The sequence below is a fragment of the Chiloscyllium punctatum genome, chromosome 32 (assembly GCF_047496795.1).
Source record: "Chiloscyllium punctatum isolate Juve2018m chromosome 32, sChiPun1.3, whole genome shotgun sequence".
Lineage (NCBI taxonomy): Eukaryota > Metazoa > Chordata > Chondrichthyes > Orectolobiformes > Hemiscylliidae > Chiloscyllium > Chiloscyllium punctatum.
Window position 1 is genome coordinate 52,392,301 of NC_092770.1, and position 26,979 is coordinate 52,419,279.

At 40.3% G+C, this 26,979-nt stretch overlaps 1 protein-coding gene across 2 annotated transcripts in view; it reads left to right on the forward strand.

Moving 5' to 3' along the window:
- The window catches only part of sult4a1 (sulfotransferase family 4A, member 1), a 52,613-nt gene extending 40,925 nt beyond the window's left edge, over positions 1 to 11,688 (forward strand). Inside the window, exons 7-8 of one of the 2 annotated variants that reach the window (XR_011953447.1) lie at positions 464 to 589; positions 8,927 to 11,688. Coding sequence is in view for 1 of the 2 variants with exons in the window: in XM_072552382.1 (XP_072408483.1) it covers positions 8,927 to 9,039 (113 nt within the window). In the remaining variant the exon portion in view is untranslated. The remainder of the gene's footprint in view (positions 1 to 463; positions 590 to 8,926) is intronic. The other variant, XM_072552382.1, reaches the window with a different exon arrangement.
- Positions 11,689 to 26,979: the final 15,291 nt, after the last annotated feature.

The following is a 26,979-nucleotide window of genomic DNA, read 5'->3' on the forward strand; positions in this document are numbered from 1 at the left end:
CTAAATTGTACCAGCTCAGTATTAAATAATAATCAAGGTTGTCATTCAAGTGTCTGCTTTCTTTTCTTTTATTTAGCTCGCTCAGAACCAGCTGTCTGAGTGAACAGGATATCTGACACTCCTGTTCTTTTTTTCTTTATTTTTCCCCAGCACCCTGTGTGTGTGTGTGTGTGTGTGTGTGTGCGCGTGCGTGCGACAGTGAAAGACACAAGGTGTACAAATCTTTATTCAATTTAAGTGTCTGCTTTCATTTTGTTAATTGTTCAACTTTTTAAAAAATGCTTTTCTCATGTTTTCATTTGATATCTGGAACAAAAATACAATTACCCAAAGGAAGATTTGGAGTGAAAAGTAATTCATTGAAGTGCCGCACGTTTGTTTGCTTTGATTTTTTTCAATTTTATTTTAACATTTTGTTTATGTTTGAAGCATTTTAGTTTTTTCCCTTTTTTTTTGTTTTTAGCATGTCGACTCATTGAACTGAAGACCTAGTGTAATTGGTGAGAGGGTAGACTAGCCCTATCCCATTGCCCATTCTTCTGTTTTATGGCTTTTCATCTAAACTCGCACATATGTACATTGCAGTAAGGTGGGTACCACTGTTCTTTATTAATCAACAATGATTATGTTTACTTTTGTCTTATGCTTTTGGTTAAAGGATAAATAAATTGCAATAAAAAATAATTCCTTGTATCACTCACTGCATTTGCTTCACCACATTTTATCTCCCATTTTAGAAGAAAACTGTGTGCTTTATAGAATGATGCAACAGAGGAAGAGGTCATTTGACTCATGGCACTTATGGCAATTCTTTTGTAGAGCTACTCCATTTAATCCATTAACTCCTTAGTATTGGCCCTGTTTTAATTTGACAAATTAGACAAAATTGCTGTAAGTTCCTCTAGTTCTGATTTTGATTATCTTAACAAAACACTTCATTACTCTGTAGTTTTTAAGAATGATTTTATTTTTCTTGCTGTAGTTGCCAATTCTTTGGTCCCTCTGCTTCTCTGAGACCTTTTTTCCCTTCTTAGTGTCCTTGGATGATTATTTTTATTGTTCGCCATTTCTAGATTATTGCTTCCTGTTTTGTCTTTGTGGAAATTTGCTCACACTCCTATTTCCCTGAGGAAGGTGACACCTCCCATCTGTCCAATAGCTGTCAAACATTTTTGATGATTTCTAAAATTATGAAAATTACTATTAACTCATAGTAGTCAATATCACGAAAGTCTGAGCCCATTGCATTATCCCCTGCATTGTTTTAGTGTGTTTGTGTCACTGGTGACTTTGTAAGTTATGAACTTCCTAAAATTCTGACTTGGTCATTACAACAGATATCTCCAAGCCAATGGGGTCTAACACTTGCAACTTGACAGAAGTGACCATTGTGTTCTAGTGTTTCTGTTGGTGTTGCCATTTGAACAAAGCTGTATTCACAGATATCTTCACAGCTATCGTGTTTTCCTTTGTACACTTCAAGCTGCAGTTGACGTTTCACCACTTTACACTTGGGGTCTTGCCAACTGGTGACAAAACTGGTTAAAATGCTATGATGCACTGTATGATAAGATCCACTGGATCTTTTGCCAATTGTATAGTCAGATCTTCGACATGGTACTGGGTCCTGCATGTCACCAACACAGTCAACGGAAATTCATCATATCATCCAAAAACCAACTAACAGCTTCCTTCACTTACCATCAGTGGTCCATTCTTGCCTTTGTAGGTATAAGTCTATGAAACACATCCCAATAAGAATTCTTCATTATGCATAATATTTAAACATTGTTCCAACATTGGTGCTATGTTAGCTAACATCTAATTTTCATTTTGGTTTAGGATAAATGGAAAAATACTGCTATTTTACATTTATCACTCAACATGACTGTACAACTTTACTCTCCACTGTTCAACTTTATATGTTATAACCTTACTGACTTGATTAATATTCCATGGCTGTTGCTGTTATGAAATTTCCCCTCTTATTCCTGGTAACTGTGGAAGTACATGTACTTTTCTTTGTTGTTGCATCCTCACCTTGTGGAAGAAGAATCTCACCACTGAAACTCCTGTTGTAACTCCTTAGCCAGGAGCCCAGAATCTTTGAACTCTAGGTTCTATCAGTTTTCCTTCTACAGTATGGAAAATTTTAAAACTCAAACCATTTCCTGATATATTGTTAAAATAAAACAAAGAACTGTGGATGCTGGAAGTCTGAAACAGAAATTGCTGGAAAAACTCAGCAGGTCCAGCAGCACTTGTGGAGAAAAAGCAGAATTAACATTTTGGGTCCAGTAACCCTTCCTCAGAACAGCTGAGTTTCTCTGGAAATTTCTGTTTTTATTCCTGATTCATCCTGTCTTCTAGCATCTGTCAACGGCATTCTGAACTTTGGGCTTGGTTCTTCCATTAAATTGTACAAATTATGAAAATAAGGGAGAAAATACCTTGTGGTAAAAAAAAAGGATCAGTTTAGGCGAGAGTTAAGTTTCCTTTTAAAATATGAAATAATTCTAACCAATACAGGATTGATTTTATTATAAAATACAAACTTGTCAAAAATTACAAATGATCCTCTGAGAATCATTGCATCATATTCAAGTACATTTCTGGACATAAGGTGCATCAATGTAAGATGTGTTTAAATGAATGGTAGAAGTATTAGTTGGCTTTTAATTCATCTTGAATTTTCTTTTTTGGATTTATTGTAGTCACATGTACCCAAGTCCAGTGAAAAGCTTTGTTTTGGGAGCAATGAAGGCAGATCACAGCAAACAAGAACATAGAGATCAAAGGGTGTTCTGACCACATAGGACCCACCTCCTGCTGCTTTGATTTGCATTAAACGTTTGATCATTCAACATCTATTTCTAGCCTCCACCGTATTTGGTATGGTAACAGTTTCCTCGCCTCATTGCAAACGACCATCATGAACACCCGTTTCCTTTTAGAACAGAAGAATTTTTCCACTCCCACACTCTCTATCTGATTTTTTTTTCTCAACTTGCCTGTAACCTTAGACACTATCAAATGCACCATCCTCTTCCAGTACAAGGTCTCAGGTTGAAGCTGATCAATTTGGACATCCTGTTTGCTGACAATTTGAGTTTCTAACTTGATATCTGCTCTTCCACAAAGATTGCTGACTTGCTCTGCATCTGCATTGGCCCATCAGCTTCCGAAGCCTCCATCATCTCTGGACTTGACTATTCTGATATTCTGTTGACTGCTCATCCATCATCACTCTCCACAAACTTCAGCTCATACAAAACTCTGCTGCCTATGCACTATTGCTATCCCCACATTTGTTGAATTAAATTGGCTACCACTTCCATAAAACAGTAGTTTTCAAACTGATGTGCTGCGCCTTGACAAAGTGAGAAGTGTGCAGTATCTGTGATATCACCATGGTGTGTGTGCCTTGCAGCTGTCTCATTGAAGTGTGCCTTGATACTGAAAAGTTTGGGAACCATTGCCATAACATCTGAAAGTTAAAATTCACACCATCTTCTTTAAAATAATTTTAATGTCCTCACCCCTCCCTAGCCTTGCAATCTTCACCAATATTAAAACTCCGAACAATTTCCACTCTGGCTTGTTACTTATCCCAACTCCTTCCATCTACCATTAGTGGCTGTGACTTCAGCTTTCTACACCATAATCTCTGGAACTTTCCCCCCTTTTACCATAATTATCTCTCCTAGCCACAAAAAGACATGACCCTCTCTCACTAGTATCCTCACATACAGATGAAGAAGGACACCACTTTGGCTGGGACAATACATCCATCCTACAACAAGCCAAACAAAGACACGCACGAGAATTCCTGGAAGTATGGCATTCCAACCAGAATTCTATCAACAAACACACAGAGTTAGACCCCATCTACCACCCCCTGATAAAAGGAACAGGAAGTGACTTCACCACAGGAAATGACATCACCAACCCAAAGAAACCCACACATATAAACAGAAAGCAGGTATTTTCAGCATTGCTTTGCATGAGGTCCACTGAAAATGTTACCTAGTTAGGTAATGAAACATGTGGAAATGAACTTTTCAGCTCAGCGAGCAAACCTACATCCAAAACCTCAACCTGAGCGACAATCCTTTTCAAAACTTGCTATCATCTTGCCTGTACAGCCCTCCTTAACACTAATCTTTGATCAAGTTTTTAATAATCGCACCTCCGCATACTGTATCTGCTTTGGTTTGGCATTGTTTTTTGCCTGGATTATACTTATGTATATGTATATACATATACTTATGTATATAAGTATACTTGGACCTTTTGATCAATTTGGAAAATATACAAAGAAGCAAACACCCTAAAGAAATTTACCATCCTGTAATTGCACACAGTGGTCATTAGGTGCTGCAGTACAATTTTCACACTGTGGCTTTGATTTTTAATCTAATGTTTTCACTACTATTTCAAGCTTCAGCAGCCTACCAAGCTACTTGTTACATCTTTTCTTTACATTTTCATGCACTTAAGCCAAAGCACTTAAGTGTACTCCTAGAGTAATAGAGTCATAGAGATGTACAGCACGGAAACAGACCCTTCGGTCAACCTGTCCATGCCGACCAGATATCCCAACCCAATCTAGTCCCACCTGCCAGCACCTGCCCCATATCCCTCCAAACCCTTCCTATTCATATACCCATCCAACTGCCTCTTAAATGTTGCAATTGTACCAGCCTCCACCACTTCCTCTGGCAGTTCATTCCATACACGTACCACTCTCTGCGTAAAAAGGTTGCCCTGTAGGTCTCTTTTATATCTTTCCCCTCCCACCCTAAACCAATGCCCTCTGGTTCTGGAATCCTCGTTCCCAGGGAAAAGACTTTTTGCCTATTTACCTTATCCATGCCCCTCATAATTTTGTAAACTTCTATAAGGTCACCCCTCAGCCTCCGACGCTCCAGGGAAAGCAGTCCCAGCCTGTTCAGCCTCTCCCTATAGCTCAAATCCTCCAACCCTGGCAACATCCTTGTAAATCTTTCCTGAACCCTTTCAAGTTTCACAACACCTTTCTGATAGAAAGGAGACCAGAATTGCACGCAATATTCCAACAGTGGCCTAACCAATGTCCTGTACAATCGCATCATGACCTTCCAACTCCTGTACTCAATAATCTGACCAATAAAGGAAAGCATACCAAATGCCTTCTTCACTATCCTATCTACCTGCGACTCCACTTTCAAGAAGCTATGAACCTGCACTCCAAGGTCTCTTTGTTCAGCTACACTCCCTCGGACCTTACTATTAAGTGTATAAGTCCTGCTAAGATTTGCTTTCCCAAAATGCAGCACCTCGCATTTATCTGAATTAAACTCCATCTGCCACTTCTCAGCCCATTAGCCCATCTGGCCAAGATCCTGTTGTAATCTGAGGTAACCCTCTTCGCTGTCCACTACACCTTCAATTTTGGTGTCATCTGCAAACTTACTAACTGTACCTCTTATGCTCGCATCCAAATCATTTATGTAAATGACAAAAAGTTGAAGGTCCAGCACTGATCCTTGTGGCACTCCATTGGTCACAGGCCTCCAGTCTGAAAAACAACCCTCCACCGCCACCCTCTGTCTTCTACCTTTTTGAGCCAGTTCTGTATCCAAATGGTTAGTTCTCCCCGTATTCAGTGAGATCTAAACTTGCAAATCAGTCTCCCATGGGGAACCTTGTCAAACGCCTTAGTGAAGTCCATATAGATCACATCTACTGCTCTGCCCTCATCAATCCTCTTTGTTAATTCCTCACAAAACTCAATCAAGTTTATAAGACAATATATCCCATGCACAAAGCCATGTTGACTATCCCTAATCAGTCCTTGCCTTTCCAAATACATGTACATCCTGTCCCTCAGGATTCCCCCCAACAACTTGCCCACCACCGACGTCAGGCTCACTGGTCTATAGTTCCCTGAATTGTCCTTACCACCCTACTTAAACAGTAGCACCATGTTTGCCAACCTCCAGTCTTCTGGCACCTCACCTGTGACTATCGATGATACAATTATCTCAGCAAGAGGCCCAGCAATCACTTCTCTAGCTTCTCACAGAGTTCCCTGGTACACCTGATCAAGGCCTGGGGATTTATCCACTTTTATGCGTTTCGAGACATCCAGCACTTCCTCCTCTGTAAACTGGACATTTTGCAAGATGTCACCATCTATTTCCCTACAGTCTATATCTTCCATATCCTTTTCCACAGTAAATACACAGTAAATACTTCCTCCATTTTCTGTGGCTCCACACAAAGCTGCCTTGCTGATCTTTGAGGGGCCCTATTCTGTCCCGAGTTATCCCTTTTGTCCTTAATATATTTGTAAAAACTCTTAGAATTAAGGAGAATCCAATTTGCCAAAGCTATCTCATGTCCCCGTTTTGCCCTCCTGACTTCCCTCTTAAGTATACTCCTACTTCTTTATACTCTTCTAAGGATTCACTCGGTCTATACTTTACATATGCTTCCTTCTTTTTCTTAACCAAACCCTCAATTTCTTTAGTCATCCAGCATTCCCTTTCACCCTGACAGGAATATACTTTCTCTGGATTCTTGTTATCTCATTTCTGAAGGCTTCCCATTTTCCAGCTGTCCCTTTTACCTGTGAACATCTGCCCCCAATCAGCTTTTGAAAGTTCTTGCCTAATACTGTCAAAATTGGCCTTTCTCCATTTTAGAACTTCAATTTTTAGATCTAGTCTATCCTTTTCCATCATTATTTTAAATCTAATATAATTATGGTTACTGACCCCAAAGTGCTCCCCCACTGACACCTCAGTCACCTGCCCTGCCTTATTTCCCAAGAGTAGGTCAAGTTTTGCACCTTCTCTAGTAGGTACATCCACATCCTGAATCAGAAAGTTGTCTTGTACACACTTAACAAATTCCTCTCCATCTAAACCCTTAACACTATGGCAGTCTATGTTTGGAAAGTTAAAATCCCCTACCATAACTACCCTATTATTCTTACAGATAGCTGAGATCTCCTAACAAGTTTGCTTCTCAATTTCCCTCTGACTATTGGGGGGTCTATAATACAATCCCAAAAAGGTGATCATCCCTTTCTTATTTCTCTGTTCCACCCAAATAACCTCCTTGGATGTATTTTCAGGAATATCCTCCCTCAGCACAGCTGGAATGCTATCCCTTATCAAAAATGCCACTCCCCCTCCTCTCTTACCTCCCTTTCTGTCCTTCCTGTAGAATTTGTATCCTGGAACATTAAGCTGCCAGTCCTGCCCATCCCTGAGCCATGTTTCTGTAATTGCTATGATATCCCTGTCCCATGTTCCTAACCATGCCCTGAGTTTATCTGCCTTCCCTGTTAGGCCCCTTGCATTGAAATAAATGCAGTTTACTTTATTAGTCCTACCTTGTCCCTGCTTGCCTTGGTTTGTTTGTTTAGTTGTTTGTTTGTTTGACTCGCTTCTGTTCTCAACTGTACCAGTCTCAGGTTGATCTCTTGCCTCACTATCTCCCTGGGTTCCACTGCCCCCCCCCACCTTACTAGTTTAAATCCTCCCAAGCAGCTCTAGCAAATCCCCCTGCCGGTATATTCTTCCCCTTCCAACTTAAGTGCAATCTGTCCTTCTTGTAGAGGTCACTTCTACTCCAAAAGAGATTCCAATGATCCAAAAATGTGAATCCTTTCCCCATACACCAGCTCCTCAGCCATGCATTCATCTGCTCTATTCTCCTCTTCCTGCCCTCACTAGCTTGTAGCACTGAGAGTAATCCAGATATTACTACTCTCAAGGACCTCCTTTTTAAATTTCTGCCTAGCTCTCTGTAATCTCCCTTCAGAATCTCAACCTTTTCCCTTCCTATGTTGTTGGTTCCAATGTGGACAATGACCTCTTGCTGGCCCCTCCCCTGTGAGAACATTCTGTACCCTCTCTGAAACATCCTTGATCCTGGCACCAGGGAAGCAACACACCATTCTGCTTTTTTGCTGCTGGCCACAAACATCTGTCTGTACCTCGAACTAGAGAATCCCCTAACACAATTGATCTCTTGGAACCCGACGTACCCCTCGTTGTATTAGAGCCAGTCTCCGGAGAAACTTGGCTGTTCATGCTACGTTCCCCTGAGAATCCATCACCCCCTCCACTTTCCAAAACAGCATACCTACTGACTAGCATAAAGTTGTTACTACTTAATTGTTATCATAAAATACAATTGCAAATTCTAATAGTACAGCTTTCATTAGTGTAGTCATGTATTTTCCTTATTATTGCAATAACATCAACTCACTAATCTAAGATTATTTTACTGTTTAATTGCTACCAATTCTGGTGTAATACCACAGCTTTCCTAACTAATATTTTACCATGACTGAATAATAGTCTATCTTTAGTGCGAATAGCATATATTTGCAGAATACTCAAATAGAATAACTATTATAAAATTATGTTCTTATTGATTAATGAACCACTAATGAATATGGTGCTATTAGCTACTATATTGTACAACATTCATTAATACTGTTTTTTTGGATACCCATATTATTTGATTATTGTAATACCTTTGTTTATAATATTAATTGTGCAATTATACTGACTAGTATAACTTTATTATACTATTTTACTAATTTTCAATATTATACTAAAGACTAGTAAAGTTGTAGTACTATATCAATGAATCTATTCCCATACTTTAAATGATGGCTCTAAAATATCATCTTTTATAATTAGTTCCTGCCTTTAACATTCATACTTGCTAATCAGAACCGAAGTGGACTATGTCTTTTAATGAGTCTGAACATTGGAAAAAGAAAATCAGAATTATCTGAGTGAGACAAATGACAGCTGACAATGATTACTGAATGTTCAGGTTGCATCTTATATCACTGACCAAAATGAACATAACCCTAACTGCAAACTTATGGAAGTACATTTTTTGTTGTTTATTTCAGGACGGGTTGGGCTGTGGAAGGACATCTTCACTGTATCGATGAATGAGAAATTTGATGCTGTCTTCAAACAGAAGATGGGAAAATCTGACCTCAGCTTTGATTTCAGCCTTTAAAGAATCAACGTGCATGCTTGCCAGTATTCTCAACAATAGCTAGAAGTGCTTCTTCTCATTTGTTCATCAATCACTGGTTAATCTTTGCTGTTACGTGTATTACGGCAGCTCTTTAGTGATGGGTATTGGGTATTCTATATCTATAGTAGCAGTTTCCTCAACTTCACCATCTATAACTAGTAGGCTGCCTCTTAGCAGAATTGCAAGGTATATAATCTATGAAAGCAACTTAAATATAAACTGTGATAGCTTTAATGGTAAAGACAATTACTATGTACTACAAAACGAGAACTATTTGAAAATATGCAAATATATACATGCATACTTCAGTACAAACATGCAAAAGAAACCAAAATTATAAATAAGGAAAATTAGTGCTCCAAAATATGTTTTGTTCTTCTCCAAATCACTAAATGTTACATTCCTGGCTGGTTAGATAGGAACAAGCCCTAAAGCTCCATCCAGATAAGAATTAATTCATTTTTACTTTGGTCAGATATTGCTGAATCTAATGCATTTGGATTTGCAGAAGTGATGGTGTGGTGAATTGAGGTAAATGTTCTATCAGTTTCAACAAAAAATAAACACGATTAAGGCTGTGCTCCAAATTATTAATAAAAGAACGACGGTGGGGAAAATGCTGAATGAGCTACACAATCCTCTGTTGACACTGGCTAACGTTGGGTTTAACAAAGCCAAGTTCTAGTTAGGTCAATCAGTGATGTACCAAAACCTAATCCACAGCATACTGATGTGGCTGTTTAATGCAATTGGACAAAAAGTTGCTGAAATAAGCTGGAAGCAACAAAGATCTAGTTGCATTCCACCAACCCTCAGCAAATGTCCCAAGAAAAAACAAATCAAGGAATTTGGTCCTATCATCCACTCTGTAGTGTGGACAGTTTGCTGCCTGTTTGGTATTCATCCTTTTGAAAATTGCAATAACATTTTTGAACCAGAATAAAATACTAGTAGATAATTTTCCATTGTTTGAGAGTATTCTAAGAAATCATTTTGCATTTGTTACATAGTGTATTTTTTAAAATAAGCAGTAAGCAAATCATTTATTACAGCTTAGAGAATTCCTGTCTATTGAGAACGTTCTCTCACAGAAGGAAGACCTAGTTGACCAAATTCATCTTTGTCTCCAATGTGTCAGTTCAACCTTCAGCACTGGAGGAAAAGAGTATATGAGGTTTGGACAACATGCAGCAAGCACCTCAAAGGACTGGAGAAGTACCAGCAAAATCCTTGTCTTCTCAAGATTCTCCAAATCCAGCAGTAGGAAAAGCATACTAAAAGCAGCAACTTGTTACCAAGCCAACCACATAAACACAGTGGCTACAAGAGCAGGTCAGAGACTAGGGATACTGCAGCGAGTAACTCACCTTCTGACACCCTGGAGTCTATCCACCATCTACAAGGCACAAGTCAGGAGTGTGATGGAATACTCCTCACTTGCCTCGATGGGTGCAGCTCCAACAACACTCCAGGAGCTTGACACCATCCAGGACAAAGCAACCTGCCTGATTGCCACCACATCTACGAACAATCCCTCCATTACCAGAGCTCAGTAGCAGCAGTAGTGTTTACTATCCACAAGATGCACTGCAAAAATTCACCAAAGAATCTTAGACAGCACCTTCCAAACCCACGACTACTTCCACCTAGAAGGACTAGGGCAGCAGATGCTTGGGAACACCACCACCTGCAAGCCACTCACCATCCTGACTTGGAAATATATTGCCGTTCCTTCACAGTCATTGGGTCAAAATCCTGGAATTGCCTCCCTCCCAGCAGTGTAGGTCAACCCACAGCAGTTGGACTGCAGCAATTCACAAAGGCAACTCACTACCACCTTCCTTCTCAAAGGCAAATTGGTGTGGGCTATCAATGCTGGCCAGCCAGCGACTCCCAAATCCCACAAATGAATAAATTTTTAAAGACTGCTCAGCTTTAAGATGCTGTTCACTCAAAACTAGTTCCCCTATTATTTGTATACCTGACACTATACTCCTGAAACAACTGCTTTTGCTTTATTCAGTTACAGCAGGAGACTCCCAAGAAGGCAGTGGAAAGGCTTTAGCGATGTCCTTGAAGCATTTGTAGAATAGAACAAAAAACCCCATTAGGAAAGCTGGCTTGAGATCAACTTGAATGGAGGGAGCTCATTCAGGAAGGCACTAAACACAAACTCCATTGCATTATGTAGAATCAAAAGGTGAGGTGTTGGAAGGAGTGCACAACCCTCCAAAAATCCCACCAATCTAACCCCTCAAGCACCACTTACCCTACGTGTCACAATATGCAGATGTGCATTGCATTTATCAGCCATCACAGAACACATCGAACTGGACTGGAAGGAAATCAGCCTCACAGGACTAATGGAATGAGCTGCCAGAGGAAGTGGTGGAGGCTGGTACAATTGCAACATATACTCATCCAAATGCCTCTTAAATGAACAGGAAATGTTTGGAGGGATATGGGCCGGGTGCTGGTATGTGGAACTAGGTTGGGTTGGGATATCTGGTCGGCATAGACATGTGTTTGTTTCCATGCTGTACATCTCGATGACTCTGAATACCTAAAAAGATATTACACAAAAAAGCTACACTAAGTTTATAAAAACAATCATTGAAGATATTACACTTTAGAAATCTTTTTCACAATTTAGTGATAAAAATACTTTCTTATTGAGATATTAAAATTAACTTTGTCGATGTGATAAAGTACATATAAATGATTCCCAAATCTTTTTCCTACTGTCACCCTATTTTGAGACAAAACTATCCACTACTCAGTGAGAACTGATGGAGGGTGGGGAGGTGTTGTTAGAGAGGGAGCTCAATTATTATAACTTGGTCAGAGCTTCAACGTAGCCACGCTGCAACAGAACTTGTGACCACAAAATTTCAGCTCATGATCCCACTTGGGTTCTTGGCTCCCACTTTGGGAACCCATGTAATATGTATTATCCTGACATTCCAGGTAAAACAAAACAAATCTTTAAAGTTGAGTTCTGCCTTCTCTCCTAATTAATAAATAACTACAGTAGCGATTTTCATAATCTCCATTTTAATTCTGACTCTCCAACCCTACCTACTAGTTTCTTCCATGTCCAAGGTTAAGAACGTGAATAAATTAATTGGCTGAAATTTTACTTCTCTTTTTACAACCAATTAACAATGACTTTATTCATCATTGACTTGATATTGAAAATATCCTGTACTATCCGGTGATGCACTTTTAGCAACAGAGCCGTATTCATGGCATGGTAGGCAGTTTTAATGAAATGAGAAATCCTACTCCTGATATCCTAAAGCTCAGCGCTTATTGCTATAGAGGGTTAATTATTGAATAACATGTAACGTAACCCATTCACTGGTATCCCAAAAGAATTTACTGTCCAGACATTAAGGCCTTTTTAAAGCTGGAAATCATGACTCTTCCAAAATATGCAAAGGGGTCTCAGGACTTTGGATTGGTCCTACTTGGAAGCCAGAGGCACAAATCCCCTGAAGCTCTTAAATAAATATCTTTGGAGGCACAGAATGGCTATTTTGTTTTTTTTTGTAAGTAATTGCCAGTTATCTGGAAACATTTTCAAGAACAGTGTAATTTTGCATAAATGTTAGAATACTGCTTTACACCTGCCTCTATCCTTACCTGCTCTCATGCTGCCATTCTTGTGAGCTTGAATGTATTCTCCTCTTGGGTTTTGGTTTTGTTGCTCAAAAAAGTTTATGTGAAAGAAGTGCAGGGTTTTCATTGTGTACGATCTTTTTTGAATGAATGATACAATTGACTGTTTTTTCAGGATCCAGGTTAGGCCTGAAGGGGGCTTTGATTTAATAATCAAGTTCTCTGTATCACCATTAGCACTGTCTAAACTGGTTGCAGTTGCAGTTCCGGTAAATGGGAAAAATGGTGTCTGCAATCTTGAATCTTGTATTGGTACTGAGGATGTAACCTTAGGAGGCTATAAAATTTCCGCAATATTCTAATTACCAGATTAGAATTACCTGCTTTTCCCAGATTGAACCATCAGTAGGAACATGCTGAATCACCTGCGCTTATTTTGAGTCACAGAATTTTCTTTTTGGTCACAAACTTCTTTTTTTAAAACCCAGATATATCCATGCAAAATTCTTCAACATCATATTTTATCATTTCAACATCTACTTATGAATGAAGAGTTCTTTTTTTTTCCCCCTGTATTACTCTGGTCAAAGTTTACTGATGTGTCTAGTCCCATTATGAAAACAGTTAATCCAGTGAATACATTTCAGGTCAAGCATTCCAGGAAAAGTAATCAGTTCTTGGTTTTCCCAGTGACATGTATGAACAAAATTTGATACTCTACCAGAAGTGAAAAATTGCACTTTGATAGACTTACCTTCAGCAGTCTTTTATCTTTGAACCAATTAATTTGCAAGTGCACATGGTTTCATTTTCTTCAAGTAGTTGGATTATATCTGAAAACTTTTGTGTCATTTTAACTCCACTGTTATTTGGTTTTCTTTGCAATTTCTGCTATTATTTGAGAATTAGTATCTTAGTTTTAAGAGTGGATTCAATTGTTTAATTGAGGCAAAAGGAATATTAACATTGATCAATGCTGATTTCCAGTTCTTTCGTTATAATCTGTAAATAGGACAAAATCTAAATTGGGTTTGTGCCACATGGATTTAGAAAAGAGGATACATCAAAAAATTTGTAATTCTTTCTTGAAAACTCGAAAACATTCATAATATGAAAGCAAGTTACCTTCTCAGCTGGGGCTGGTTTGATGAAGAAAACAACAATTATGGTTGGAGTGTAGCTGTTTAGCTAATTTTAGGCTCCTGCTCTCGTTCCTGTATCAATGACTGATGGGCAATATTTACTGTCTTCACATTAGCATTACAATGAGCTTTCTGAATATTTCCCAGCACAACAGAGATGAATGACCACATTTTGGTCCTTTTTTTAATAAACTTGATTTTGGACTTGAAGACTGTGAGGAATGGTTCAAGTCAGAGTCCCTGTCAATGTTAGGTTCTGATGCCCTAGTTGATGTAAGAAAACTCAAAAAACAGGTGGTCTAACTAATGATTCCCTGTTGTATGTTTAACTATATTGCATATGAAAATATTTATTTTGAATGTGGCCTACTATCATCTCAGAGTACATTTGCTTATTTCTGACTTGTTTGTTCTTTTCCTTGTTTGCTGATAAATGTTGTTTATGAACTTTTCCTCAGTATTGCAATTTCTTCCTATTTCTCTGTCAATTTTTATTGTTCTTTTGTTTTTCTGGGCAATTCAAAACATGATAGACCTATGAAAGTTTTCAGGTGGATCAAGGAATTTGGTTTGTAACTGGAAGAAAAACTAAGTTTGTGAGAAGATTTGTAGCTCGGGTGCTCATTGTTGTGGTTCTGTTCACCGAGCTGGGAATTTGTGTTGCAGACGTTTCGTCCCCTGTCTAGGTGGCATCCTCAGTGCTTGGGAGCCTCCTGTGAAGCGCTTCTGTGATGTTTCCTCCAGCATTTTATGGTGGTTTGAATCTGTCGCTTCCGGTTGTCAGTTCCAGCTGTCCGCTGCAGTGGCCGGTATATTGGGTCCAGATGGATGTGCTTGATGACAAGCAACATGAATTTGACTGGGACAACACTACTATTATAGGACAGGCCAAACAGAGAACAGTCAGGGAATTCCTAGAGGCATGGCACTCATCCACAGATTCAATCAATAAGCACATCGACCTGGACCCACTACACTGACCATTGCAAAGGATAGCTGGAACTGACAACCGGAAGCGGCAGATTCAAACCACTATAAATGCCGGAGGAAAGATCACAGAAGCGCTTCACAAGAGGCTCCCAAGCACTGAGGATGTCACCTAGACAGGGGGCGAAACGTCTGCAACACAAATTCCCAGCTCGGTGAACAGAACCACAACAGAAAAACAAACATCTACTAGAGAGCCTTCTGATTCTTTGACGCTTTAAACAAAATTTGCAGTAAATGAAAATCCCTTTTGACTTTTATTGTAATGCAGGTAAATATGGTGGTGGCAGCTGGAGTTTTACTTTGGTATTTTTTTCCCAATTTATGTTGGGGATGAACTAGATTCAGATCTTTAAAGCACTTAAACTTGCCCACGTTTCTTCCACATTTTTAATCCTTTAAATACATCCTTGTATTTAACATATTTCTAAACTTAGCTCTCCCTAAACAAAGTCCATTTGAAATTTGGTTGAATATTTTTAGGTTCCACCTTCATTTTGAATCTGAAAGTACCCATTTTTATCATTAAGTCATAGATGCTGTGTTCCTTCCTTGACTTAGAATTCTGCGTAACATTATTTGAAATCAAATTAACTTTCTTCTCTCCTAGGTTTACTAATTTGTGCTTTACAAGCAGTTCCCACAGAAGTTAAGTATATTTTCAAGTACAATTTGTTGTTAATTTGGGCGGCACGGTGGCACAGTGGTTAGCACTGCTGCCTCACAGCGCCAGAGATCCGGGTTCAGTTCCCTCCTCAGGCGACTAACTGTGTGGAGTTTGCACGTTCTCCCCGTGTCTGCGTGGGTTTCCTCCGGGTGCTCCGGTTTCCTCCCACAGCCGCAAGATGTGCAGGTCAGGTGAATTGGCCATGCTAAATTGCCCGTAGTGTTAGGTAAGGGGTAAAGGTAGGGGTATGGGTGGGTTGCGCTTCGGCGGGGCGGTGTGGACTTGTTGGGCCGAAGGGCCTGTTTCCACACTGTAAGTAATCTAATCTAATCTAATCTAATTTCCACTGGGCATCACTGTAGACTTCTGAGTAACCATGAAATCTAGCCTGATACATACCCTTTTGGCATAAGTATCCTTTCCCTTAATCATCTATTACACCCATACTACTCCAACATAAACCTATTGTCCTGTCTTAATCTGCCTTACCCACCAGTACCCACCTTCATCATCCCTCTGCCAGCCCCTTGCTCACCCATGCATCGCTCTTAGTTTGCTCTCCCCTTGTCACTTCATAATTCCAATATTTCATTGCTTTGTGATAATGAAAGAATGCCTAGATTTGAGTAGGAATTTATGCTTGATTGAAAACATTGTAACAAAATGCCTTTTTATATGTACAATAAAGTTTCAGTCATTTTGACTGTGTACTGTTTTCAAAATAGGGCACGTAACATAGTAGAGTGAGATTTTAAACTTACTCACCCCATTCAGTGATAGAATTTAAATTGGCCCAATGGTTCAACTTTCCTTTAATTCTGTATGTTTGCTTGTCAAGACAATCAACCCTTACTAATCAACCTCTAAACATTCTCTGCCTTTGTACTCTATCTCCACCTATCATGTTACTCCTTACTGCCTCCCCCCACCCGATCTTCCACATAAGACTCAACTTTTTCCTCACTACCACCAATTCTGAAGAAAGGTCAGTAGACCAGAAACGTTAACTCTGATTTCTCTGTACAGATGCTGCCAGACCTGCTGAGCTTTTCCAGCAATTTCTGTTTTTGATACTTATGCATGTATCTGTTTTTGCCTTGTTCCTTTCCGTTATGATCGTGCAACTGAAAGTAAACCATAAAAAGAAGAAATCTAATAAATTCAAACCATGATAAATAATTTGTAATATTTTCCAGTGTTTGGTTCCAAAAATCTTGAGAAAATGAGCCTCGGATACTGTTGTATCTATATGCAGTCAATCTCTAGTTTTAATCTCTGTTTATACAAAGTAATTGCCAGCGATCCGTTGAAAATGCTTGAGCTACAGTTAATTATAATGTGTTGTGACCAGTAACTTTGACATTTGTGTTTTATGTCTGTAGGCTGACAAGAAAATGACATTTCTGCCTCTAAAATACTGTTTTCACTTGTGGTGCATGTTATTACATGTTACAAAGTGCTAGGACATTATAAAAACTGTGGCTATTAGAAGCTAATGTTGCAGGAACAAGACTGCTAAATCAGGTTGTCAGTGGGGAAAACCAAACCAATGAAAAGTTTTTCTTTTCATAGTACAGTGAACAGTTATCATTAAGAATTCTGTTATGAGCTCATTGTTATATGAATGCTGGAAAACCCCACTAACTGAGAGAATGTTATTTAATCAGCATATCCTAAAAGCTAAAAGTTGTGATATTTCTGGAGTCCTGCACTGTGTTTCGAAGCTTGGCATGGGTTTTTCAGCATTTCTAATTTTACAAAGAGATACCACAAGTATGTGAAGGAGAGTGAGGAAACTGTAAACCCAATAAGCAAGGAACTTAAAAATGTACTTATAAATGTATTCTATATCCTCATGAGTCACTTCTGTCCTTGCCACTCACAACTGATGAAATATGTGGATAAATACCGAAAGAAGCTATAACAGTCACTGAACACTACGCCTGAATGTTGTGTATGTTAAAATCTACCTTCTTTGGGGATATATAGAAATTACTCTGCAGGTTTCATTCATGTGTGTAGTAACAATTGTATAAGTATACTGCTTATCATGTGTGATATTTATTTTCTAGTGGGGAGTTAAAAGTTGTAGCCTCTAGAAACGATTAATCTTTGAAAAATTACTGGACATATTTTCCAGGAATTTGAATATGAACCTATATATATGTAAATATTTTCTGATGAGTATTCTACTACATATGAGAAGCTGGATAACAAAGCTATATTGATGAATCATGTATATTGTGCAGTTGAATAATGAGCAAAACAATATACTTGTTTCTTAACTCTCGTTTCAGGCTGTTTCATTTCTAGCTTATAAATTACTATGGGGGATCTGTTGATCACCTGTCTTAGTGCAAGCAAAAATCTATTTATTTTAAATGGGTCAACATATTTGTCAAAATTGAAGGAAGATGTCTGCTTGGTAATATCTTTTAGCAGCAATTCTTTAGTCTTGATCCCAAAATAAATCATTGATAATGCAATTGAATAGGATGGAAAAAGTTCTTTATGGCAATTATGGTAATAGACCCTGGGAAACTGCATGGCAAGATGGCTGCATTTCTTTGATTATTTGGCATCCTGTACTTCTAAAAGCAAAATATTATTTAACTTCCTAGGAATCCACACAGAAGGAGAGATTCATGCAGGGTCTCAATTGGGACATGCTGTTCTTGAGATTGGTGATAGTGTGTTTCATTGTAATTTCTTTCTCAAAATCATGCAAAATTGGATCTTGATCAAAATTAATTTATCTTTTTGTTAAGGGATATGCAACCATGACACTATGATCCAAATCAACCATTATCCAGTTTACTGGCTTAAGGGGTTGAGTGGATTCTAGATTAGTGGTGCTGGAAGAGCACAGCAGTTCAGGCAGCATCCAAGGAGGTTCAAAATCGACGTTTCGGGCATATTTCCCTCCCCAACCCTTTCCGCCTTCCGCAAAGACCGTTCCCTTTGTAACTACCTGGTCAGGTCCACGCCCCCCCTACAACCCACCCTCCCATCCTGGCACTTTACCCTGCCACTGCAGGAACTGTAAAACCTGCGCCCACACCTCCTCCCTCATCTCTATCCAAGGCCCTAAAGGAGCCTTCCACATCCATCAAAGTTTTACCTGCACATCCACTAATATCATTTGTTGTATCCATTGCTCCCGATGTGGTCTCCTCTACATTGGGGAGACAGGGCGCCTCCTAGCAGAGTGCTTTAGGGAACATCTCTGAGACACCCGCACCAATCGACCACACCGCCCCGTGGCCCAACATTTCAACTCCCCCTCCCTCTCTGCCGAGGAGATGGAGGTCCTGGGCCTCCTTCACCACCACTCCCTCACCACCAGACGCCTGGAGGAAGAACGCCTCATCTTCCACCTCGGAACACTTCAACCCCAGGGCATCAATGTGGACTTCAACAGTTTCCTCATTTCCCCTCTCCTCCACCTCACCCTAGTTCCAAACTTCCAGCTCAGCACTGTCCCCATGACTTGTCCTACCTGCCTATCTCCTTTTCCACCTATCCACTGCACCCTCTTCACCCTGACCTATCACCTTCATCCCCTCCCCCACTCACCCATTGTACTCTATGCTACTTTCTCCCCACCCCCACCCTCCTCTAGCCTATCTCTCCACGCTTCAGGTTCACTGTCTTTATTCCTGATGAAGGGCTTTTGCATGAAACGTCGATTTTGAAGCTCCTTGGATGCTGCCTGAACTGCTGTGCTTTTCCAACACCACTAATCCAGAATCTGGTTTCCAGCATGTGCAGTTATTGTTTCTACCTAAGGAGTTGAGTGGCCTAACTCCTGTTCCTCTGAAAACAGATTGATGAATTCATTAAGTAATGCTATATAGTAATCATAAAGTCGATAGAAGTGGTAGAGTAAAGAGGTCAGTTTTGAAGAATAGAGTCAAAAAGTGTGGTGTTCTTCATTCCTGATGAGCTTATGCTTAAAATGTCAACTCTTTTGCTCCTCGGATGCTGACTGACCAGCTGTGATTTTCCAGCACCATACATTTTGGCTCTGATCTCCAGCATTTAGAACATAGAACATTACAGCGCTGTACAGACCCTTCGGCCCTCCATGTTGCCCCGACCTTTATATTATCTCCCTAGATTTCCACAAGGCCTTTGATAAGATGCCTCACGGGAGGCTGCTGAGTTCGAGGTGAGCTACTGGCATGGATTGAGGCTTGGCTGTCTGACAGAGGCAGACAGTTGGGATAAGAGGTTCTTTTTCAGAAAGGTAGGTAGTGACAACTGATGTCCTGTAAGGTTCAGTGTTGGGGCGGCAGCTGTTCACTTGATATATTAATGATCTGGATGAGGAGACTGGGGGCATTCTGGCGAAGTTCGCTGATGATACAAAGTTAGGTGGACAGGCAGGTATTCTGAGGAGGTGGGAAGGCTGCTGAAAGATTTAGACAGTATAGGAGAGTGGTCCAAGAAATGGCTGATGAAATTCAACGTGAGCAAATGCACAGTCTTCCACTTTGGGGAAAAAAGAATACAGGCATGGAGTATTTTCTAAACAGAAAATTCATAAAGCCAAAGTACAAAGAGATCTGGGAGTGCTAGTCCAGGATTCTCTGAAGGTTGACTTGCAGGTTGAGTCCATGGTTAAGAAAGCAAATATAATGTTGTCATTTATTTCAAGAGGGTTGGAATGTAGAAGCAGCAATGTGCTACTGAGACTTTATAAAGCTCTAGTTAGGCCCCATTGAGAATACTGTGTCCAATTCTCGGCCCCACACCTCAGGAAGGGCATATTGGCACTGGAGCGTGTCCAACGGAGATTCACACAGATGATCCCTGGAACGGTCAACCTAACATATGATGAAGGGCTGAGGATCCTGGGATTGTATTCATTAGAGTTTAAAAGGTTGAGGGGAGATCTAATAGAAACTTACCAAGATAATGCATGGCTTAGAAAGGGTGGATGCTGGGAATTTGTTTCTGTCAGGCAGGGATACTAGGACACATGGGCACAGCGTTAGAATTAGAGGGGGTCAGTTTAGAATGGAAATGAGGAGACATTTCTTCAGCCAGAGAGTGGTGGGCCTGTGGAATTCATTGCCACGGAGCGCAGTGGAGGCCGGGATGTTAAACGTCGTCAAGGCAGAGATCGATAAATTCTTGATCTCGCAAGGAATTAAGGGCTATGGGGAGACTGCAGGTAAGTGGCATTGAAATGCCAATCAGCCATGATTTAAAGGCGGAGTGGACTTGATGGGCCAAATGGCCTTACTTCCACTCCTGTGTCTTATGGTGTTATGACATGTGAAACCAATCTGAAGCCCATCTAACACACACAATTCAATTTTGTCCATATGACTATCCAATGATGATTTAAATGCCCTTAAAGTTGGCGGGTTTACTACTGTTGCAGGCAAGGCATTCCACGCCGCACTATTCTTTGAGTAAAGAAGCTGCCTCTGACATCTGTCCTGTATCATCACCCCTCAATTTGAAGCTATGCCCCCTCTTGCTAGCTATCACCATCCTAGGAAAAAGGCTCTCACTGTCCACCCTATCTAACCCTCTGATTATCTTATAGGTCTCAATAAAGCCACCTCTCAAACTTCTCTCCAATGAAGACAGCCTCAAGTCCCTCAGCCTTTCCACTTAAGACCTTCCCTCCATACCAGGCAACATCTGAGTAAATCTCCTCTGAACTCTTTCCAAAGTTTCCACATCCTTCCTTTAATGCGGTGACCAGCACTGTAGGCAGTGCTCCAGGTGCGGCCGTACCAGTTTTGTACAGCTGCAGCATGACATCATGGCTCTGAAACTCAATCCATCTACTAATTAAAGCTAACACACCATATGCCTTCTTAACAACATTATTAACCTGGGTGGCAACATTCAGGGATCTATGTACATGGGTACCGAGATCTCTCTGCTCATCTACACTACCAAGAATCTTACCATTAGCCCAGTACTCTGCATTCTTGTTGTTCCTTCCAATGTGAATCACCTCACACTTTTCCAAATTAAACTCCATTTGCCATCTCTCAGCCAGCTCTGCAGCTTATCTATGTCCCTCTGTAACCTGCAACATCCTTCTCCACTACCTACAACTCTACCAACCTTAGTGTCATCCGCAAATTTATTAACCCATCATCCAGGTTGTTTATGAAAATGACAAACAGCAGTGGCCCCAAAACAGATCCTTGCAGTACACCACTAGTAACTGAACTCCAGGAACAACATTTCCCATCAACCAACGCCCTCTGTCTTCTTTCAGCTAGCCAATTTCTGATCCAAACCACTAAATCACCCTCAATCCCATGCCTCCACATTTTCTGCAATAGCGTACGGTGGGGAACCTTATCAAATGCCGTACTGCAATCCATACACACCACACTAACTGCTTTACCTTCATCTACTAGTTTGGTCACCTTCTCAAAGACTCCAATAAGGTTTCTGAGGCATGACCTACCCTTCACAAAACCATGCTGACTATCCCTAATCAACTTATTCCTTTCTAGATGATTGATTATAAAAACTATCTCTCACAACCTTTTCCAACACTTTACCCACAACGGAAGTAAGGCTCACTGGTCTATAATTACCAGGGTTGGCTCTACTCCCTTTCTTGAACAACGTAACAACATTTGCTATCTCCCAGTCTTTTGACGCTATTCCTGTAGACCATGATGGCATAAAGATCAAAGCCAAAGGCTTGGCAATCTCCTCCCTGGCTTCCCAGTGAATCATAGAATAATTTCCATCCGGCCCACAGGCCATATTTATTTTTACACTTTCCAGAATTGCTAACACCACCTCCTTGTGAACCTCAATCTTATCTAGACTAGTAGCCGGAATCTCAGTGACAACAGTTGCCTTATCTCAAAGACAACATTGTTTTTTCCTAGTGCGAATACTGACAAAAAATATTCATTTAGCACTTCCTCTATCTCCTCAGACTCCACGCACGACTTCCCACTACTATCCTTGATCGGCCCTAATCTTTTCCTCATCATTCTTTTATTCCTGATATACCTATAGAAAGCCTTAGGGTTTTCCTTGATCCTGTCCACCAATGACTTCTCATGTGCCCTCCTGGCTCTTCTTAGCTCTGTCTCCTTAGGTCTTTACTGGCTAACTTGTAACTCTCAAGCATCCTAACTGAGCCTTCACATCTCATCCTAACATAAACCTCCTTCCCTCTCTTGACAAGAGGTTCAACTTCCTTAGTAAACCATGGCTCCCTCGCTCGACCATTTCCTCCCTGCCTGACAGCTTCAGACTTATCAAGGACACGCAGTAGCTGTTCCGTGAATAAGCTTCATGTTTCAATTGTGCCCAGCCCCTGTAGTTTCCTTCCCCATGCTATGCATCCTAAACCTTTCCTAATTGAATCGTAATTGCCTTACCCCAGCTGTAACTCTTGCCTTGCAGTATATACCTATCCCTTTCCATCACTTAAAGTAAACATAACCTAATTGTGGTCACTATCACCGAAGTGCTCACCTACCTCCAAATCCAACACCTAGCCAGGCTCAGTACCAAAATTAATGTGGCTTTCCCCCTTGTTGGACTGTCTACATACTGTGTCAGGACAAAAACTGTGTCAGGACATTGGACAAAAATTGATCCATCTAAAATGCTTGAACGATAGTATTCCCAGTCAATATTTGGAAAGTTAAAGTACCCCATAACAACCACTCTGTTACTCTCGCTCCTATTGAGAATCATCTTCACTATCCTTTCCTCAACATCTCTGGAACAATTTGGATGCCGATAGAAAACTCCCAACTGGATGACCTCTCCTTTCCTGTTTCTAAACTCAGCCTATACTACCTCGGTAGATGAGTCCTCAAATGCTTCAAATGTCCTTTCTGCAACCGTAATACTGCCACACTGCACCCCCGCCCCACCCACCACCACACTTTTACTATCATCTCTGTTCTTCCTGAAACATCTAAATCCCATAACCCACAACAACCTTTCCTGTCCCTACTCTACCCATATCTCCAAAATGGCCAAAACATTGAAATCCCAGGTACCAACCCATGCTGCAAGATCCCCCACCTTATTCCGGATGCTCCTAGTGTTGAAGTAGTCACACTTTAAACCAACTTCTTGCAACCTTGAAACTTTATTTCGGACCTCACTACTCTCAACTCTCCTGTATAATCGAACTACAATTTGGGTTGCCATCCCCCTGCTAAATTAGTTTAAACCCACCAAAACAGCATTCGCAAATTCCGCCCCCCCAGGATATTGGTACCCCTCTGGTTCAGGTGAAGACCTTCCTGTTTGTAAAGGTCCCACCTCCCGCAGAATGAGCCCCAATTATTCAGGAATCTAAAACCCTCCCTCCTGCATCACCACTGTATCCACGTGTTCAACTCCTCTCTCTCCCTATTCCTTGCCTTGCTAGCACGTGGTATGGGCAACAAACTAGAGATAACATAGAACATAGAACAGTACAGCACAGAACAGGCCCTTCAGTCCACGATATTGTGCCGACCACTGATCCTCATGTATGCACCCTCAAATTTCTGTGACCATATGCATGTCCAGCAGTCTCTTAAATGTCCCCAATGACCTTCCTTCCACAACTGCTGCTGGCAATGCATTCCATGCTCTCTCAACTCTGTGCGTAAAGAACCCGCCTCTGACAATCCCTCTATACTTTCCTCCAACCAGCTTAAAACTAATACCCCTCATGTTAGCCATTTCTGCCCTGGGAAATAGTCTCTGGCTATGCCTCTCATTATCTTGTATACCTCAATTAGGTCCCCTCTCCTCCTCCTTTTCTCCAATGAAAAAAGTCCGAGCTCAGTCAACCTCTCTTCATAAGATAAGCCCTCCATTCCAGGCAGCATCCTGGTAAACCTCCTCTGAACCCTCTCCAAAGCATACACATCTTTCATATAATAGGGCGATCAGAACTGGACGCAGCATTCCAAGTGCGGTCTAACCAAAGTTTTATAGAGCTGCAACAAGATCTCATGACTCTTAAATGCAACCCCCTGTTAATGAAAGCCAAAACACCATAGGCTTTCTTAACAACCCTGTCCACTTGGGTGGCCATTTTAAGGGATCTATGTACCTGCACACCAAGATCCCTCTGTTCCTCCCCACTGCCAAGAATCCTATCCTTAATCCTGTACTCAGCTTTCAAATTCGATCTTCCAGAATGCATCACCTCGCATTTATCCAGGTTGAATTCCATCTGCCACCTCTCAGCCCATCTCTGCATCCTGTCAATGTCCTGCTGCAGCCTACAACAGCCCTCTATACTGTCAACGACACCTCCAACCTTTGTGTCGTCTGCAAACTTGCTGACCCATCCTTCAATCCCCTCATCCATGTCATCAATAAAAATTACAAAGAGTAGAGGCCCAAGGACAGAGCCCTGTGGAACACCATTCACAACTGACTTCCAGGCAGAATATTTTCCTTCTACTACCACTCGCTGTCTTCTGTTGGCCAGTCAATCCTGTATCCAGACAACTAAGTTCCCCTGTATCCCATTCCTCCTGACCTTCTGAATGAGCCTACCATGAGGAACCTTATCAAATGCTTTGCTGAAGTCCATATACACCACATCCACAGCTCGGCCCTCATCAACTTTTCTAGTCACATCCTCAAAGAACTCGATAAGTTTTGTGAGGCATAACCTGCCCCTCACAAAGCCGTGTTGACTGTATTTAACAATTCTGTTTGTCCTAGCTCTAAGCTTCCATCCTAGCTCCCTGAATTTTTGCCTTACATCCCCCACCTCTCTTCCTACATATGTCATTGGTGCCTATTTGGATTATGACTTGGGGCTGTTCTCCCTCCCCCTCAAGGATCCTGAAAACACGATCAGAGACATCATGAACCATGGCATCTGGGAGACAACACACCAACCGTGAGTCTCTCTCATTCCTACGGAACCTCGTATCTGTCTCCCTAACTATGGAATCCCCAGTGATAGCTCCTCTTCCCCCTTCCCTTCTGAGCAACAAGGACAGACTCTGTGCCAGAGACCTGTGCCCCATTGCTTATTCCTGGTAAGTCGGTCCTCAATTGCAGTCCTCACTTTCTTCTAGATTTGAAGAATAGTTTGGGATAAATCAATTTATCTATTTTCACTTTTAATTAGCTTCGAAGCTACAAAATATTTTTTAATGGAAAGTTGATGTTCTTTTTAACCTACGTTAATAATATTTAAGATTAAATTTTATATCAAGAACCTGTACAATTGTGTACATGAGAATTAAACTTTCAAAGATTATAGTAATATGAACTAACCTGAATACATGTTGTACATCATGTATAATAAGAAATTATGCATGAATGAGGATTAAATACTGTAAGTCTGCATATATCAGGATTAGAACACATTGCGTACAATCATTATTTATACTTGAGTATTTGAAAATAATGTGTGAGTCTACTCCCTGGTTTGAAATAAATCTCTTGAGTGTTCATCAACTTTCTATTTCAAATTAATAGTTTACTCCTTTATTTAACAATCTGCAATAGTTGCTACATGGTGCGTGTGTGTGTGTGTGTGTGTATATATTTGCTTCTTAATTGTGCTCTATTCAAATGCATAAAGAGAACACCCAGCTACAATCAATGTATCCCACTTAGCCTCTGGTTTCTCACCAAACAGCATGCAAAGGCAGGACAGGATGTTAAAGAATTCTCATCCAGTGTTCCTGCAATGACTTACTGAATGGTGGATATATATATATATTTACATAATTTGTTGGCCCTAATGCTCAAGTTTTTGTTTTACAAATGCTAAACAAAATATCTTAACTTACAATTTGTGAGGATGGCATGAAGAGTTTGTTGAACATTTCATTAATAAGCACTGTTTACCTAAAATTAAAAGAAAATTCACTACTCCTGTCTTCTTCCACCAATTGTTTCCCATCAACTTCATAAGTTGTCCAAAATTCTGATTTACATACCATATCTTTAACAGATTTAAGAGTTTAACAATGTATAATATATTTTGGACTGAGATTTCAAAATAGAGACAGATGGATGTGAAGGTTTTGTTTTAAAAAGATCAAACAGTGAATTTAGAACAGTGACCTAGATGTATCAGTTCCAAGAAAGCCTGTGCATGTAGGAAAGTACTTGGGAGAACCTTTGTGTTAGTGGATAAGATGTTTGCGCTATGGATTTGTGACAGGCAGAGCAAACACGTTAAAGGCAGTTAATTTCATTTTGACTTCACAACAGTACATTTAAAACTTGTAGCTCAAAAGAACATGTTCAGAAGATAGATGTTGTTTCGCCAAGCAGGAGAATCTAGTCCGTTCAAATGGTATCACTGAGAGAGCAAAAGCCTGCACTGTATGTGACATGATAAACAAATTGTGCATGGTCTGCTGTGTTGATTAAATATTTTTAAAAATTAGCAAATAATATAATTAAATTACCAATAATCAGAGCCAAACGGTGTATTTATGTAAATTGTTCATATTTTTGTAAGACACTGAAATTGTAGGCATTACACTAACAAAACTTGTTTTGCTAATT